The sequence below is a fragment of the Cottoperca gobio genome, chromosome 17, assembly GCF_900634415.1.
Source record: "Cottoperca gobio chromosome 17, fCotGob3.1, whole genome shotgun sequence".
In the NCBI taxonomy this organism is placed as follows: Eukaryota; Metazoa; Chordata; class Actinopteri; order Perciformes; family Bovichtidae; genus Cottoperca; species Cottoperca gobio.
In genome coordinates this window covers 20389813-20408973 of record NC_041371.1, presented here as the reverse complement: position 1 = coordinate 20408973, position 19161 = coordinate 20389813, and the positions used below count along the sequence as shown (strand labels likewise).

At 41.7% G+C, this 19161-nt stretch overlaps 1 protein-coding gene across 1 annotated transcript in view; it reads right to left on the bottom strand.

Moving 5' to 3' along the window:
• slc1a7a (solute carrier family 1 member 7a) overlaps positions 1–8987 on the bottom strand; it is a 36345-nt gene extending 27358 nt beyond the window's left edge. The window contains exon 1 of the mRNA XM_029453591.1: positions 8847–8987. Within this exon, the coding sequence (XP_029309451.1) occupies positions 8847–8987 (141 nt within the window). The remainder of the gene's footprint in view (positions 1–8846) is intronic.
• Positions 8988–19161: the final 10174 nt, after the last annotated feature.

Below are 19161 nucleotides of genomic sequence, written 5' to 3'. Positions count from 1 at the left end.
AGGGTTAGTAAACCGAGAAAATGTTACGTTGGTAAGCCTACTTCTTTTTTATATCTGTTACTTCTTCATTCTCTTTATTACAACTCTCAAACCAGAGCAAGTGATTGTTGTAACAATGGAAAGACTAACAAAGACGGTTTTGATGAGTTTTATTTTGTTTCTGTCGAGTTGGAATGAAGTGTGTTTTATGACGATCAGCGAGGTAAAAATACAGTTTTTGTTAAAGAGCCTACGAAATGATATTTCGTCAGTGTTATTGGGCTTGGTATATGATAGAGGTTGCAAATCTATTGTGAAATGTGCCATATATATTTTTAATATTGATGTATTCGTAATAAATCACGATCATAACAGCATAAAAATGACTTCCGCTAACAGCAATCGATCGTTGCGCCGAGAGCATCCACTTCGGCAATGTTCAGGCGATGACGTCACAAGTATGCCGCCGCAAGTAGAACACCGCTGCCAGTGTTTGTCTGCGTTACAGCCGCCACCAGTGTTCGTCTTCGTTACAGCCGCCGCCAGTGTTCGTCTGCGTTGAAGCGTCCAGCAAAGACTGCTGTCAATTATTACGAGAAAGAACGGACAACAATCGATCGCCAAGGATAATTGTGAAGCGATGTGTTGTATGGGGATGTGGGGCCGTCTCCAAATCTAGCTTTCTGTAGCCAAAAGAGGATAAAATGTCGCGTTTAAGGACAAGACAAGTGCGTCGATGAAACCGACGATTTGTGGGAAGCACTTAGAGAGATCGTGTTTTGAACAAACTATGCTCGCCAAGGAAATGAGATTCAAAAATAATTTAAAACTGAACGCAGATGCTGTGCCTACAATACTGCCGAGACCCCAGCCAGCACAAGCCAGCACAAGCCAGCACAAGCCAGCACAAGCCAGCACAAGCCAGCACAAGTCAGCACAAGCCAGCACAAGTCAGCACAAGCCAGCACAAGTCAGCACAAGCCAGCACAAGCCAGCACAAGTCAGCACAAGCCAGCACAAGTCAGCACAAGTCAGCACAAGCCAGCACAAGCCAGCACAAGCCAGCACAAGTCAGCACAAGTCAGCACAAGTCAGCACAAGCCAGCACAAGTCAGCACAAGTCAGCACAAGCCAGCACAAGCCAGCACAAGTCAGCACAAGCCAGCACAAGCCAGCACGCCGACTCAAACACGTCCGCCGGTGCAGAGTCCTCCACCAAAGAGACGACGAAATGCATTCGCCAAAAGGGAGAGAGCAAAGGTAAGCCGTGTTACTTGTTTACTGTATTTATTGTTTCAAGCATAAAGCCATCATCGGTCTAGGCCTACTGTATGTAACGAGTTGACATACAAATGTAAACTGTAATGTAAATGTTTCCTAAATTTCCCTCGGGATGAATAAAGTATCTATCTACACCAGGCCCTAGCCGATATATGTGTGTTATTGTTTGTAGTATTAATAACTTTAGCTAATTACACGTCATTAGCTTAATTAAGTATAGATTCAATGTTTATAACAGGCTTCCCCATTTTATTATGTAGTTTGAGTAAAAACGTGAGTTTATTTAACTTTTAACAATCACCCTATTATTACATAGGTATTGAAACATTGGTGAATGAAGCCATTGACAGAACTGAGGATACCTGTATGATCAGCGACAATCTATTGGACATCCACACTGGGGAGGAAGCTGTGTGTACAGCAGTAAGTATACAGACTGTACGTCATCTGTACATTACAGTTGTAGTACCAGTAGACCTGCACATGACGTGTTAAACATACAATCACCACCTGCATGTACATGATTCATATATTTGTTTAATTTGATATCATTGCTCTCTCAATCAATTCAACCACATCTTTTATTATGAATGTTATTAGATATTGTCTTTACGCAGACATGTATAAACATGCAATACAATTTCAAGCTGGTTTGAAAGATTTATTATTAAAGTTGTGTTTTGTACATTTCAGACATGTCAGAAAGAAGTCCCAGCTCCACTCAGCAGTCGGTGGAAGAACCAAACAAGAGGGATGCTGTTGTGCTGTATAGAAGCAGATTCAATCACTGAACTGACATTGTGTTTTGTTATTGACTCTAATAAAGTGCTGATACTTGAAGAACGTGTAGTTGTCAGATGGAAACATAGCACGGATCTTTTGAATGGCACATGATGGCATTCTGTGGTTCTTACCAAGTATTCCATAACGCGTTATGGTTATGTCAATGGTAATCGCTTCAACCTTATTAGCTTATTTATCTATGTATTCTGTAACTTTGCCAGAGTGACCATTCGACTTCCCAAAATGACATCAAAGTTTCTGAGCTCTACACATTTGTGCACACAAGTAACTTCCTCATTACGTGGCTGATCACCTGCTTGTTGTCTGTCCCTCTTCGAATACCTTTGGTAGGCTGTCTGCAACACCCAAACATCCAGACACTTTGATTTGAATCCTGGGTGATCTGTTGTGCAGGTTATGTTTGCACCATGTCCCTCATATTCATTGAGTTCCTTCATGACATCCTTTTCTTGGCAGCAGCTCTTCAATTGCTTCCATAATTGTACAGTTTGCAGATGTACACCTAAATGTACAAAAGAAGAGTGGTAAGGACATGTACACAATATGCAATATCCAGAAAAAAAAAGAAAAAAGGCCAATATTAACGTCATCTTAATGTCATACTATGTATATGCCTGTGTTTCACGACAGGCTCGTAAGCAGCTCATAAGCCTGTTATGGTCGTACGGAGGTCGGATCTATCTAGTAGCAACTTGTTACCTGTTTCACGTAAGTCTCGTAAAGTTACGACATCGTAACTTCCATGAACATCTGGTAACTGTTCCGTCTATATATATATATATATATATATATATATATATATACAGTGAGAGGGTCAGTATACAAACTATACTTTATAAACCAGCGCTGTCCTCTGGTCTGTTTGTTAGCTAATAGCTAATACTTTATATACAGCCTCGTAATATATGACGTTTGACATCAGACACAACGATAGAACCTCAACCGCAGAAACTTCGAGAAAGAATCAAGTTATCAAGCTTAACAGACGTTGATGTGTCCAAGTAGAGAAGTAATTGAATATTTAGGGATCAAGCAATTTGCGGACAACTAGTCGGGTTCATAACAATTCAAGGAAACCAAGCTATCGACTCGATAGTAGGCTATAGATAGCTTGTGATCTATTTACGATCGAGGATAAAGTTCATTTTTATTATGATGTATTTACTATTTATTGAGAAGTTCTATGAACTATAGTCAAATGTATATACCTGTCTGAGTTCTGTTGTCGCACAGGATCTCCGCCAAATCCAGATTCACCGTCACCATCATCCGCATGTCCATGTGTCTCCATCTTGAATACTGTGTCTCGAGCTGCGATCCACGACACGGGCATCCTCTTCAATAAACTCCTCTTCTTGAAGGTGCAACGAGTCTATTGACGACTCACTGTCACTCGATTATGTCGAAATATCCGAGCCAGAGTCCGACATTGCCGCTTCTGCCGCTTCTGCCTGTGTATGTCTGTGTATTCAACTGGTGGACTATTTTATACTTGTGACGTCAGAACACGGCGTCGGGTGTTTCCGGTAGCGGCGATGTAAACATCGGTGGTCGACATACTAAATCATGATTTATTAAATACTGCGATCATTATGTCATAAATAACACATCATTTTACAACACAAATAGCATTTACTATCATCAGTAGAAATTCATGTTTATCATATTATTTAATGGAGTCTGGTGGCTTTAAAGAGAGCATATTAATTGTATGTTTTGTTTATTAATAAATTATGAATTGTCCAAATCTCATGTTTCCATCACTGCCGATCGGAGCTGGAACTGTGAGTACTAATGGCAAATGTAACCTCTCGCACTAAAGACAAAAGCCGGATGTTAGTGGGTGGCAGAGGCTTTAATGACTTGTGTTAAAACATTTTTAATGAGCCTGAACTCAAAGCTATGCATTTCAAGTAATATTTTATTTTGTGGTGCTTACATTCTGCTGATTGATTGCAAACTCCAAATATACATATACATATGGTCCAATCAGATATAGATAGATAAAGATATATTCACTTTCAACCACTTTCATAAAATAAATCACTTTTTAATAGTTTGAGGCATAGTAAGAGAGGTCGACCCATTTCTAGCATAACTCATGCACACTCCTACGGTCTACACTCTGGCTTTCACCAGAGTATTGTATTATTATTTGTCATATTCATGAATGCAGTGAGAGAAGGACTCATTATGTTTGTCACATAGACACAGAAATTAGTTTGTTTCTATACGGAAAGCCACATTCTCCTTTATGTGTGCTGTCGTAATATGCGTAAGTAAGTCGCTTATTTCAACCCTCAGTGACTGGCAATGACAAGCAAACTACAGTTGCTAAGCCTGGTGTGTTCTACTGCCATAAAACCTCATTAGTAGACAATATACTTGTTTTTTCATTATTCATAGGTTTTGCTCATATGATGTTTCAAGTGCACTAAAATCAAGTTAGATCAGATACTTAAGTTGAAGGTTAATTCTTTATCCCAGTGATTTTGTGAGAGATCGTCAGGTGTGCCGATCAATTTTCTCCGACAGCACTCGTACCGGAGATCCGACAGCATACATATATATTTCCCCAACGGAACCCCGCGTGCCCTGAAATTCAAGTTTTTTGTTATCTTCCTGCCTTGCGCATTCACATTCCCTCCTCCTGCACACACCTACAGAGCGGAGGAAAGAGGAGGGGTGAACTACGCACCAGCACCCCCCCCCCTAACATTTTAAATTAAGCTAGTTATAATAGTAAGCATTATACCTGATCAACATCAGCATGTGAGCATAGTCATTGAGAGTATGTTAGCATGCTCATATAAGCATTTCACTTTAACCACTAAAAGCTGGGGATAGTTGCAAATTGCAGACAGAGAGTCCTGTGAATCCTGTGACATTCTGACCTGTGTTACAAATAGTTTCTTGCTGCCTGAATCACATGAACACGCCTCCCAGCCGCATATGAACCTTTTTTACTATCTTTATTCAAGAGCGTGTTTTTCTATTATTATAATCTGAATGTGAAATTCTGATTTTGTAATGGTTTCCCCAAAACATGCCCTCACACTTAAATAGCCACTGCTTGTGCTTAGATTTGCTCTGCCTCTCCTCAAACTGCATGCTTGCACTCAGATATATTGTTGCTTGCACATGGTCACACTCAGGCTGGTCCTCTGCTCTTGGATTTTTTGTGTAATAATCCTGTTAAAATTACCCAACCAAGATAGGTAGCCTGTAGTGTTAACCAATGAATTGATCCCTACCCCAGTGTGGGTGTGCTTGCTTTAGAGCGTCCCAGACGGGCGGTTACTCTTTAATCAGGTCCATTCATCCCCATTCCCTCTCTCTTTTTAATTATTTTTTTTACAATTTTTGGAATAAATGATAAATAAATGTAATGTAATAAATGTACTATAATAGCTACATCGGTCTCCCGTCAATTTAGCTATCATATTATGCTACAGGGGAACGAACGGTGTTGTCGTCAGTGAAGAAAGTTACAGTAAGCATGTATATTACCAGTGAGAATTGATTTATGCTGATGGGAAGTGACGCCAGTCAGAGCAACTCGAGCAGTTTAGGTGGTTTCTGACCGCAGTAGCATACTATAGTCAACCGGAATACCACTGACAATCAATAACATTATACACCACAGCACCCAGTCCTCACCCTTATTGGAAAAACATAGCGGAGTGCTACAGAGCTAACGTTAACTGTGCATTAAGCCAGCTGAGACTGAAAATAGAGTACTTTTCAGCATGAGTATGCTCAGTTTAAGCTTGAGATTTAATGAATTACTTAATTATAGCTACAGCAAGGGAAATAACTTGCAGCATGCAGAATATGGATGTATTAAGGAGAAGAGGCAGACCACGGTGGATGCTACAAAGGTTTTAGAAAGCTAATATCTCTCTGTGTGCAGCAATCAACGAGCATGAGCTGACATCCTCGCCAGTGTACGGCAAAATAAAAAAGTTGGTTCCAGTGCAGCTATTAAAGTAAAATAAAAAAGTATGGGTACTGATATACTGTAGGCTATATATATATATATATATATATATATATATATATATATATATATATATATATATATATATATATTAACTGTCATTTTATTCCAAAAGTTGTAAAAAGAAAAAGTAAGGGAACTATATATAATCGATCTTTGGAGGCTGAAGGGGATGAATACACCTGGTTAAAGAGTAACCGCCGGTCTGGGACGCTCTAAAAGTAAAGCAAACACACCCACAACAAGGTAGGGATCATTTCATTGGTCAACACTGCATCTGTCATTTGGGATTTCGACAGTCTTCTTGCACAAAAAATCAAAAAGTAGAGGAAGTAGCCTGAGTGTGAGGAGAATGGCTGAAACGCACAAAATCTGTGCAAGCAACAATATATCTGAGTATGAAGAGCAAATCTAAGCAGGGACTTCTTGAGTGAAAGGGAATGGTTCTTAGGGAAAGCATTACTAAATCTGAACATGAAATCAAAAAGGCATACTCTCAAATTGAAAAACACACTCTTGAATAAAGATTGTAAAAAAGTTCCATAGCCACTGAAAAGTAAAACTATTGCAGCGAGCTCTACTTCGCTGCTGCCTGGTGTGTTTTCAGAGTTATAGAGCAACATATTTTCATATATTAAAAGGAAATATACTTACAAAATATGGTACAATTGGTTTTTACACAAGGTTCTATATATGGCTTTCAGAGCATTAATATAGCAGCAAACATGTATTTGCTATGGAAAGATATAGTGGAGTAATGGCATCCTGAGCAGACATTAAAGTCACTCTCCCTCTGTGTGTAATCTAAGCTTCTTTGTGTTTCTTTTACGTAGTCGGTCCGGCCGTTTATGCATGTTAGTCCCTGTGTGTTGTCCCACTAGCCAGCTAATGGCCGCCGCTTTGCACCGCTTTCCACCGCTTTCCACCGCTTTCATATGGCAGTTACCACTGATAACACCGTCCTAAATCACAGAAGTGTAGCAGCTAGGCCGTCACTATGTTGAGAGATGTGTGGAGGCAAGCTCTCAATCATAGACTTTTCTTGTAATTTCGTAGGCGATATAGAACCCTTAAGGCTGAAAAAAAAGGGGGCTCTCAGGTTCACGTCCCCGAACGGACCAAGTACGGAGTGTGGACTGGTTCATCTCCTGGGCACGGCAGAGGTGCCCATGAGCACTGGACCCCCACACTGCTTCCTGGGTGCTGTATAGTAGCTGCCCACTGCTCCTAATACTGGGAATTAAAGTCTAAATTTCACAGTGTGTGCTGCGCTGTGCACATGTGTGACTATTAAAAGAGGATTCAAAATCCTCCATTTCCATTTAAAAAAATGTCACCATGTAGAACAATACTGGAATTGCAGAAAGTAGACACACATTTGCTTGCAGCACCATGTTCACAATTTATTTGATTTTCATTCTTATATTCTGCTGCCTATACCAAATAGTGGGAGGACAGGGAAATATATGTAATATAATAATATATATATAATGCATTGCCAGCACACTGGGATGAATTCAGCTCAGTTGCTCCCTTGGCCTTGGTGACCCTGAAGAGGTGGATAACACAATAATGTGGACTAGATTTTCAAGGTTCATCTACATACATCACCTGCAGTATGCAAAGACCCTGTGGGAGGAGACATTAATTGAGCCTTTAGCTCACCACACTGACACTGTGCTGTGAACTCCATCAGCAATAATCAGAGACTAAAATTTTGCACACTGACTGCTTTAACAGACGTTGCTTAGTCACTCAACACTGTGCCTTGCCAGAAATGTATTTCACATCACAGGCATGCTCGAACGTTAATGGCAATACCTTCACACATCTTACATCATACACCTCCAAGAGGACAAAAATATCATTATCCAATTTCAAATCCATTTATTTTCCTCTTCTGTTTTAAGCAACCTTAAAGTAGTAGCCCTTTTTTCCCACTTCTTGCTGACAATAAGTGCAGTCATATCAAAGTACTCAGAGAAATAATCACCCAGTTCCTGTGGAAATGTAATTGCTTTGTTCATATGTTGCAGCATCTTGGCATTCTCTGAATTCAAATTATTAAATTCCACATCCTATCCGGTCATGTGTGAATTATATAAGTGAACACGAATGCTATGTTGTTGACTGCATGTCTCTGTGAGCGATCGACAACTAATCTCCCCACCGGCAATCCCTTACCACAGAGTCCAGCTGAGCTATAGGCGATCGGAACGACTGATGATTTACTGTTTCCCATTTTCGAAAAGTAGAAATCTTGAAGGTGTCTTTTTCTATTTTACCGCAGCAGACAAGTTGCCTTTTGGATGAGCCAATTTAATACCATTCTAGGAACAAGCTGACATTTCAAATGCAGTGTTTTTTTCTTCTTCTGTCATCAAAATCAGGCGTATTTTTGCAATTCCAGTGTGAGCAAGGTTAAGGTTAGAGTAAAGGTTAGGGAAAGCATGGAGCAGTTATGGTGAAGCCTTCAGGGATTGGATTTGAGTGAATACAGTGCCCTTACAAAGATAGTGGCACATGTTTGTGTGTGTGACTGAAAATGTTGTTGTTTAATTAACACATTGGGTGGAGGTAACGAGGCAGATGCAAGGAATTGGGTAATCGCTTGCATTAGGAGTTATGGCGTCTGAATCTATCGCAGCATTTAAGAAGGGGTCACACAAGGACACTTTAGGGGGAGATAAGGCAGCCAGGCAGGTGGGCAGGTGGGTAGTGTGTGGGGGATGTGAGGGAGACCAGGTGTCACAATCACCACCAGGCATTTTAAGCAACTGACCTGCTCGGAGAGCTGCTTGCCTCTGAGGAAGAAGCCCAGCAGGCAGCCAATGACCACGGCCAGCACAGACAGGATGAGCAGTCCATTCTGCTTGCAGACATTCTTCACCCGACCCCACACTTCATTCAGAGCTACCGCCATCCTCCTCCACCACCTCCAGCTCCTACTTGTCCTGGTCCTGACTGTAACGTTGTAACCCCCGCAGAGAGAAACCACCAGAGCAAGCCCCCCCCCTTTTTGAACCACTTATTGAGCCATACAGAAACAGCACATAGCCAACAGCCGCCACCACTCGGGAAGAAATATAATTGTGTGGACGCAGCAGGTGGGGCGAGAGATAGATGGACGCAGACTGATGAAGGCGAAGGTGGAATTGAGAGACAAGAAGCAAATGAAAAAGAAAAAGTTTGAAAAAGGAAAAATAAATTGGGATTTGCTTAACGGAGGTGCGTGAAAAAATAAAATTTAAAGAGGTAGTTGTCCAAAAGTAAAGCACTTCAGAAGTTACTGTGTTGCTCCTCCGAACTGCTGCCTTGATTATTCCACATAAGACTAAGAGCATCACACACTCTCTCTCTGTCTATCTGTGTCTGTCTCTATCTCTGTCAGTCCCCTCCCCCTTTGTCTCCCCCCCCCCCCCCCCCCACACACACACATTCCTCCTAGTGGCCAACAGGGGGCTCTGCGACAGCTGGCGGTATTGTCATCAGGGTTAATACTACGATCCTATTAGGCTGCGCTGCACGACTCAGATCCAAGGCTGGATTAGAGAGCTCTCTGAACAATTGGACAGCGGATTGTTCCAGTCCACAAAAAAGAAAGAGAAAGAGAAAAAATATGTAGTACCATGAGGTAAATAACAACGCAAAACAAAAACTGGGATTTAGGGCCTACGATCCTGGTGAGTTGTTGACCTGTTTTTATGTTTCACAGAGGGAATAAACAAGACATAACAGTGGTGAAACTACTGAAGTTAAACACACAAACACACAGTTAGTGTCCTCAGGATGTTGTATAAGTGAATAAAGTTCTTAGGCTCTCCCACACACACACACACACACACACGCGCGCACAAACACACACACACACACACACACACACACACACACACACACACACACACACGCGCACACACACACACACACACACACACACACACACACACACACACAACCCTGACTTTACATGCTCTGTTCCCTCTTAATGTCTGGTAGATGACAGAGAAGATATTATTATTATTATACGCTCTCACAAACAGCAAGCAGCCCTATTTTAATTAGGAAAACAAATCATATATCATAGCATTGTTATGTTATTACGCGTATTCTGAGGATACATCAAGGGGCCCAGGAAATCCCTAGTTAACGCTGTAAAGAACAAAATCTAATCAAATGATTGAATGCAAAGACCAAGATACACAAACTAATGAAATTGAGAGACATGAAGAACTCTGATTGGTTTATTAATTGATATGGACCCAAACAGAAGATGTCTGTTGTTTTCCACATAGATACAGTACAAGCAATCAGCTGTACATTTAAAACAAAAGTTTCCACTTAACAAGTCCCCGGGGTTTCACGCAGAAACAGAACACACTGCAGTTATGTGAGAAACATTATTTACAGTATGTGATGGAGTAAAGTTATTGACAGATGTGAGTCTAGTTATTTCCCCAACATATGTCCCTTATTAGTTTCCTCAAACACTTTTCCTGTAACCCTCTATTGATTAGGCTGTGAATGAACCCAGGAGCCAGGGAGATAAACACATTGTTTGCAGAGTGAGTACGATGCAGTCGGAGACCCGAGAACTGAAATGACATTGTGTGACTGAATTTAATGAGGTTTGTTATATAAATGAAACTGTCACTATCAGATGCAGCAGGCTGCCACTACGAGGGGAACAGTTGGTCAGTGTCACCTGGATTTAATTCATCTACAAATCCCTGCCTGTTAGGACTTTTCTGTTGATTAAAAAAACAACACAGTCCAATAATGATGTTATTTAAATAGTATGGCTCTGTGCTCTGTGCTCAACACATGTCAATAAATGACCCTCAGCAAGTGAATGTCTAAATAAGAATCTTGTAATTCACAGCATGTTCAGTACAAATGATCTCTTAGAATAGCTCCAAGTGTCTCAGGAACATAAAGTACTTACTGTGCAGCGCATCCTGCAAACATGGAACATGAAAAGCGATCTGGGCATCATATTTTAACCAAGTCCAAAGTTTTTCATTTGAAAAATGAGTCTAGGTATTGTATGTAAATTAGTCAGGAGGGTATCGTTGGTCATCAACAGCACTTTAGCTAAAATTTAAATAGTCATTGTCAGTTTACATCAACACATTTTGCTTTATCTCTACAGACTAACACTCAACCAGAATAAGTTAATGAATAAGACATGCAGGTGAAAATCAACATTTCAGACCACCTTACCATTAGTATAAAAATCAACCCTGTGTCTTAGTATTAATACATTTATCACTTAACTTAAGTAACGCAACTTCCCTGCTTATTTTGAAATCAAACATTGACTTATTTGTCACCCAGCTTTGTCACTTATTTTATTAATACGATATAGAACAAGTAGCAGTAGTAGGTATGTACCTCAGCAAAGAAGAATACATCCCAGCTGGAGGTGGGTGCCCATGAGCAATGTGGCAATCAGTATTTCTGTTTAATGCTTTAAAATAGTCTTTGGAACTATCAGTGCATTTTGACTGTAAGCACTACAGCACATAATCCGAACGTTTCAGGCATCTTTGTTCAGAAATAGTTATTTAATCCTCGAGTTGCATTTTTTAAATTGCATGTTGAGCTAATGCTAATTAGCTTGCCACTCACTTGCTGGATTGCTCTCGGACGTAATGTTTTCTGGTAATTATTTTTGATAATAATATTTCTACTCTTTGTTACACAGATCTGAATGCTTGCAGATGAATAACACACTGTTGATGGCTATTGTGTGCTGTTTAGTTTTCATGTCAGGCCCTTTTTAAATGTGTTTTTCAAATATTGTCATTTCATGAAAACCTTGTAATTCCAGTTTTATGATTTATCGTATTTTGTGTGAAATTAAGGCTTTTGTTGTTTGATATTTCATATATAGCCTTTTCACGGTGCTTGTGCACGGTGTGTGTGTGTGTGTGTGTGTGTGTGTGTGTGTGTTGTGTATGTGTGTGTGTGTGTGTGTGTATGTGTGTGTGTGTGTATGTGTGTGTGTGTGTGTGTGTGTGTGTGTGTGTGTGTGCGTGTGTATGTAAGAGAGAGAGACTTTGCAGCTTCACATATTGAATTCTTGAACGTTTGTTGCTCACCATGGTTACCCTAAAGCCCGAGATTACATTTATTCTGACACCGACTCTGTGTGATACAAGGTTTTTGAACGTAAATAACATGTCGCAGTATATAGGACTTGAAATTATGTTCCATTTGTTTATTTAAAATGTTTTAGGATTCTTAATGTGAACGCAAAAGAAAAATGCTCTTATTGCTGAGGTGCTCTATAATATCATCTGTACCATCACCACTTTACGATCATAGATTGTAGTAGCATTGTAATGTGGAAATGTATTTTAAATGAGTCTTTTATGAAGTCAGAGGAAATACATCCAATCTGGAGATCTGAATGGTTGCAGATGCATAACACACTGTCGATGACGCTGTTTCATTTTTTCATTTTCTAGGCAGTTAGGCAGTTAGAAAGGCCATAAATTAATTTCTTGTATGAATGAAATGATTTGATGTACTTATTACAGGCCTGCGACAGCCATAGATACCGTTTTATTTCTTCTGTCAGAGTATTTCATTTATTGATTGCTGTCGGAAGAGAATAACAATAATATAACAAAAAGTGCTTCTCAAGGAAATTGCCTACCCTATCTTTAATTTCCAGTTGCAAATTAGTTGTATAGAAATGTAATTTATAGCAGACAGGGTTGTAAAAACAAACATTAGGTCCATCAGGTGCACCATCTTTGACCAGCTTTAACATTAGAGAGAAGATAAAGCAGAACGCTGCCCTTAATAGAGGCAAACAGGAAGTAAAGGCAGGACTTGTGTTGGACGGGGAGACAACAAGGACGCAGGAGAGGAATGGCAGGTGAAGTAACTGAAAAACTAAATTAAAAACATGGAAGATGATAGTGACCATGATAGTGACTGTATTTGGTAAAAGTGTCAGAAGAGCGAAGATGGATTTATAAAGTTCTAAGGTCACAGTTCCTGTGCATACTTCTTTAGACCTCCATCATCCTGATTACATCAAATTCCTTCACAATGGAAATTTCATTTCCATTAACAACCCACATGGACACATGGAGGAAACCACAGGCTCTCCTGTTATGTTAACATAACAAGCTTTCACATGATGGGTGATATTACTCTAATTGTAATCCCAGATGCCACAGCTGCTGTGTGGCTGCAGTGTAATCCCTGACTGCACGGGCTCCAGGATGTGCTGTTGTCTGCTAATGCCAGTTTTGTGCCCTGCCAAAAAAAGGCTGTTCAACATCTCTGCATCCAGCACTCCTCCCGGTGGACTGATACTGTGCAGTTTTAATAGTCTTTGACACTCCTATTAAAATAATGTTGAAAGAAGACTTTGCAAAGCACACATAGGCACAAAGGATAGTATGAGGGATTTTGATGGTGGGACCCCATGTGTACCCCTGTCAGAGACTATAATATCAATGACGGATAGAATCAGTCTTTCCCATTGTCAAGGATGATGAAACGTGCTTTGATGCTGTGCACTTTCTCACAGACTCTACTTTCATCTCACGCACTCGTGATCCCAAACTGATGCATTGTTTTCAGTTAGTGACAAGCACAGAGGAATTCACACTGTTCAAGGCAATTCGTTTTAGTTTGCTGGGTTGAAGCAGCAAAGAAAAGACAACAACAATTAGAGTAAGAAGAAGTGCTGGGATTTGTAATATTGTGGCAGGTGTGGAGCATACACTGAGCAATGGGGTGGTCAGTGTTTCCTTTCATGTGGCAGAGCGCCGTGATGGAGGATGTTTATCGATCCCTTCTCTGCGCGCTCCCGGGGGGAGGAGAGATGGATGGGAGGGGTAGGTAGAGGAGGGAGGGATGAAGAGTCGGTCAGGTGTCAGAGGCAGGGGTCGTGTCACTGCTGTGATTGTGAAGTAATCCCACCTCCGTATGACAACATGCACACTGAATTTAAAACTACATTTGTGACTGTAATGTTTGCGTTTCTTGTATGTGTGTCATGTTTATAAACAAGTAGGTGTGTGTTCTAACCGCCACGTCCCTCCACAATCCCCCACCACTGTCAAATAATCCCTTTTCTTCTGCCAATTCTTCCCTGTTTCTGGATTGGACTGGTAGAGATAATCTGGGATTAGAGCGAGCAGTCAGGCCTGGTGTGTTTCTCATTCATTTAGACGGGACAGATATGTTAAACAACCACAGTTCATCTGCTGCAGGCCTCAACATATTCCATTACATATCATCTCAGGGCAAAATCTGAGCAGATTTGGGCACTTTGAATGCTAAAAAAAAAATTTGGACGCCAAGTAATACAAGGCAAGAATCCTCGTTATTTACAGTATATCTCAAAAGTGAGTACACCCTTTAGATTTTTGCAAATATTCTGTTATATCCTTTCAGGGGATAACATTATCCTACTGAAACTTTGATATAACTTAAAGTAGTCAGTGTGCTGCTTGAATAACAGTATAGATTTATTGTCCTTTGAAAATTACTCAGTACACAGCTGTTAATGTCTAAACAGCTGGCAACAAAAGTGAGTACACCCCATAGTGAACATGTCTAAATTGTGCCCAAAGTGTCAATATTTTGTGTGACCACCATTGTTATCTAGCACTGCTTTAACCCTCCTGGGCATGGAATTCACCAGAGCTGCACAGGTTGCTTCTGGAATCTTCTTCCACTCCTCCACGACGACATCACGGAGCGCACGGATGTTGGACACCTTGCACTCCTCCACCTTCCTCTTGAGGATGCCCCACATGTGCTCAATTGGGTTTAGGTCTGGAGACATACTTGGCCAGTCCATCACCTTAACCTTCAGCTTCTTCAGCAAGGCCGTTGTCATCTTGGAGGTGTGTTTAGGGTCATTATCATGTTGGAAAACTGCCCTACGGCCCAGTTTCCGAAGAGAGGGGATCATGCTCTGCTGCAGGATGTCACAGTATATATTGGAATTCATGTGTCCCTCAATGAAATGCAGCTCCCCAGTGCCGGCAGCACTCATGCAGCCCCAGACCATGATGCTGCCACCACCATGCTTGACTGTAGGCAAAACACATTTGTCTTGGTACTCCTCACCAGGGTGCCGCCACACACGCCGGACACCATCTGACCCAAACAGGTTTATTTTGGTCTCATCAGACCACAGGACATGGTTCCAGTAACTCATGTTCTTGGATTCATTGTCTTCAGCAAACTGTTTGCGGGCTTTCTTATGCATCGGTTTCAGAAGGGGCTTCTGTCTGGGGCGACGGCCATACAAACCGATTTGATGCAGTGTGCGGCGTATGGTCTGGGCACTGACAGGCTGACATCCCACTTCTGCAACCTCTGCAGCAATGCTGGAAGCACTCGCACGTCTATTTTTGGAAACCAACCTCTGGATATGACGCTGAGCACGTGGACTCAACTTCTTTGGTCGACCCTGGCGAGGCCTGTTCCGAGTGGAACCTGTCCTGGAAAACCGCTGTATGATCTTAGCCACTGTGCTGCAACTCATTTTCATGGTGTTGGCAATCTTCTTATAGCCAAGGCCATCTTTGTGAAGCGCAATAATCCTTTTTTTCAGCCGCTCAGAGAGTTCCTTGCCATGAGGTGCCATGTTGTCCAGCATTCAGAGAGAATTGTGCCCAAAACACCAAATTTAACAGCCCTGCTTATCATTTACACCTGAATCCTTGTAACACTAACGAGTCACATGACACCAGGGCGGGAAAACAACATCATTGGGCACAATTAGGACATGTTCACTATGGGGTGTACTCACTTTTGTTGCCAACTGTTTAGACATTAACAGCTGTGTACTGAGTAATTTTCAAAGGACAATACATCTATACTGTTATTCAAGCAGCACACTGACTACTTTAAGTTATATCAAAGTTTCAGTAGGATAATGTTATCCCCTGAAAGGATATAACAGAATATTTGCAAAAATCTAAAGGGTGTACTCACTTTTGAGATATACTGTATACCGATACCAAACTTTTTATTATTAAAAGTGGCTTATGTATTTTCATGCTGCTTTCCACAATCACACACATGTTAAAACGTGCGTGTTTTAACATGACAGCCCAACATCATGTTAAATTATGTTGGGCTGTCATTCATGTCATAATGTCATTTGTCATTTGTCATGTGTTGTGTGTATTCAGGAAACTGTGACTCACTGGTATGATGAATTCAGGAAACTGCGTGCAGGAAACTTTCTAAAGGGTTAGGGTTACAGCAAATATGTATTTTATCCTTGTAAATTGAATGGGAAAACATTTGTCTTCTTGTCAACTTTCTTAGTGCAAATAACTGAACTACAGCACAAACTCCCCTCAACCATCATTCACAGCTCTTTGTTTTTTACAGATTATATGAACTCTTTTGTTCAGCCATCAGGGTGTGTGCCGCAGTGCACTGCACACATTCTTGTTTGAATACACACAATACTACAAAGGTTGTGTTGTGTGAACACACAACACAACACAACACATGACAAATGACAAATGACAAATGACATTATGACATGAATGACAGCCCAACATAATTTAACATGATGTTGGGCTGTCATGTTAAAACACGCACATTTTAACATGCGTGTGATTGTGGAAAGCAGCATGAAAATACATAAGCCTCTTTTAATAATAAAAAGTATTGTATCGGTATAAATATCGAGGACACTGTGAACACTGGCATAACCTTACAGACCTCTGTTAGCGGGGAAAAAACCTTTTACCTTCCTCAGAGCTTTCAGACAAATCTTTATTGATAATTGCCAGAATCCGTTTTTCTTCTTCTACACGTATACATTGTGAGCACTGAGGTCATCGTGTAGATCGTGAGCTTTGGCTTTACATCGCAACGTTTCTAAAGTGGTACAGTGTATGCCCAGCTTTACTCTTCATACTGTAAATGTTATATTTATTGTTTATTATTATTATTATTTATATTTTTGCCACTTCTCCAATTTATGTTCCAATATAGACAATATTCCAGCATTATTGTACAATGTTCCTGTAACACAATGTTTAATGTGGCAATACATTGTATTTGGTGGAAGGAAAGATAATTCTCTTTGACAAACTGTTCCGTTCTTCAGTTGCTCGTAAATCCAGCAAAGGTAAATGATTGATGGGACTCCTGTTATCCATATTTTTCTTTCGGACACCCCCTTTGTAAAGATAATATTTTCTGTTAGCTGTGCAGTTGTAAACAAACACAGGCAAGCAATGGAAAACAACTAGTTAAATTGTGTTTCTGTGGAGAAAAAAAAAAAGATAATTTAGTTATCAAAACAATCTTTTGGATTTTTGAAATGGTTGTAGCTCTTAGACTCACCTTTTGGTTTGTCTCACCAGACACAATCTTCTGTTTCCTAAGATTATGAAGTGGGATTCTTTTTTCATTGTTACAATACCTTTACCTTTATCTCTTTATATAAAGGATTACGTTATTTACTTACAACTTAATGAGTCTTCCTTCACAGGAGGATCACACAACATTTCTCACTTGTAATGGTATTTGTGGACGACTGTCTTTCCACTGATGTATAGAGTAAGATCAATGCTCATCACTAAGAGTGTAAGGAAAGGTAGTCAACTCCCTCTTTTTAATATCCATCCATCCATCCATCGTCCACCGCTTATCCGGGATCGGGTCGCGGGGGCAGCAGCTCCAGTAAGGAACCCCAATCTTCCCTTCTCCGGGCCACATCCTCCAGCTCCGACTGGGGGATCCTGAGGCGTTCCCAGGCCAGTGAGGAGATATAATCTCTCCACCGAGTCCTGGGTCTTCCCCGGGGTCTCCTCCCAGCTGGACGTGCCTGGAACACCTCCCTAGGGAGGCGCCCAGGTGGCATCCTTACTAGATGCCCGAACCACCTCAACTGGCTCCTTTCAACGTAAAGGAGCAGCGTCTACTCCGAGTCTCTCACGGATGGCTGAGCTTCTCACCCTATCTCTAAGGGAGACGCCAGCCACCCGTCTGAGAAAACCCATTTCGGCCGCTTGTACCCGTGATCTCGTTCTTTCGGTCATGACCCAGCCTTCATGACCATAGGTGAGGGTAGGAACGAAGATCGACCGGTATATTGAGAGCTTTGCCTTCTGGCTCAGCTCTCTTTTCGTCACAACGGTGCGGTAAAGTGACTGTAATACCGCCCCCGCTGCGCCGATTCTCCGGCCAATCTCTCGCTCCATTGTCCCCTCACTCGCGAACAAGACCCCGAGGTACTTGAACTCCTTCACTTGGGGTAATGGCTCATTCCCTACCCGGAGTAGGCAATCCACCGGTTTCCTGCTGAGAGCCATGGCCTCAGATTTGGAGGTGCTGATCCTCATCCCAACCGCTGCACACTCGGCTGCGAACCGATCCAGTGAGTGTTGAAGGTCACAGACCGATGATGCCATAAGGACCACATCATCTGCAAAGAGCAGCGATGAGATCCTCAGGTCACCGAACTGCAACCCCTCTCCTCCACGACTACGCCTCGATATCCTATCCATGAAAATCACGAACAGGATTGGTGATAAAGCGCAGCCCTGGCGGAGGCCAACATTCACGGGAAACGAGTCCGACTTACTGCCGAGTATCCGGACACAACTCTCGCTTTGGGCGTACAGGGATTGGATGGCCCTCAAAAGTGACCCCCTCACCCCATACTCCCGCAGCACCTCCCACAGTATCACCCGGGGGACCCGGTCATACGCCTTCTCCAGATCCACAAAACACATGTAGACCGGATGGGCGTACTCCCAGGCCCCCTCCAGGATCCTTGCAAGAGTAAAGAGTTGGTCTGTTGTTCCACGACCAGGACGGAATCCGCATTGTTCCTCTTCAATCAGAGGTTCGACTACCGGCCGAACCCTCCTTTCCAGTACCTTGGAGTAGACTTTACCAGGGAGGCTGAGAAGTGTGATACCCCTGTAGTTGGCACACACTCTCTGGTCCCCCTTTTTAAATAGGGGAACCACCACCCCGGTCTGCCAACCCCTAGGCACTGTCCCAGACTTCCACGCAATGTTGACGAGGCGTGTCAACCAAGACAGCCCCTCAACACCCAAAGCCTTCAGCATTTCTGGACGGAT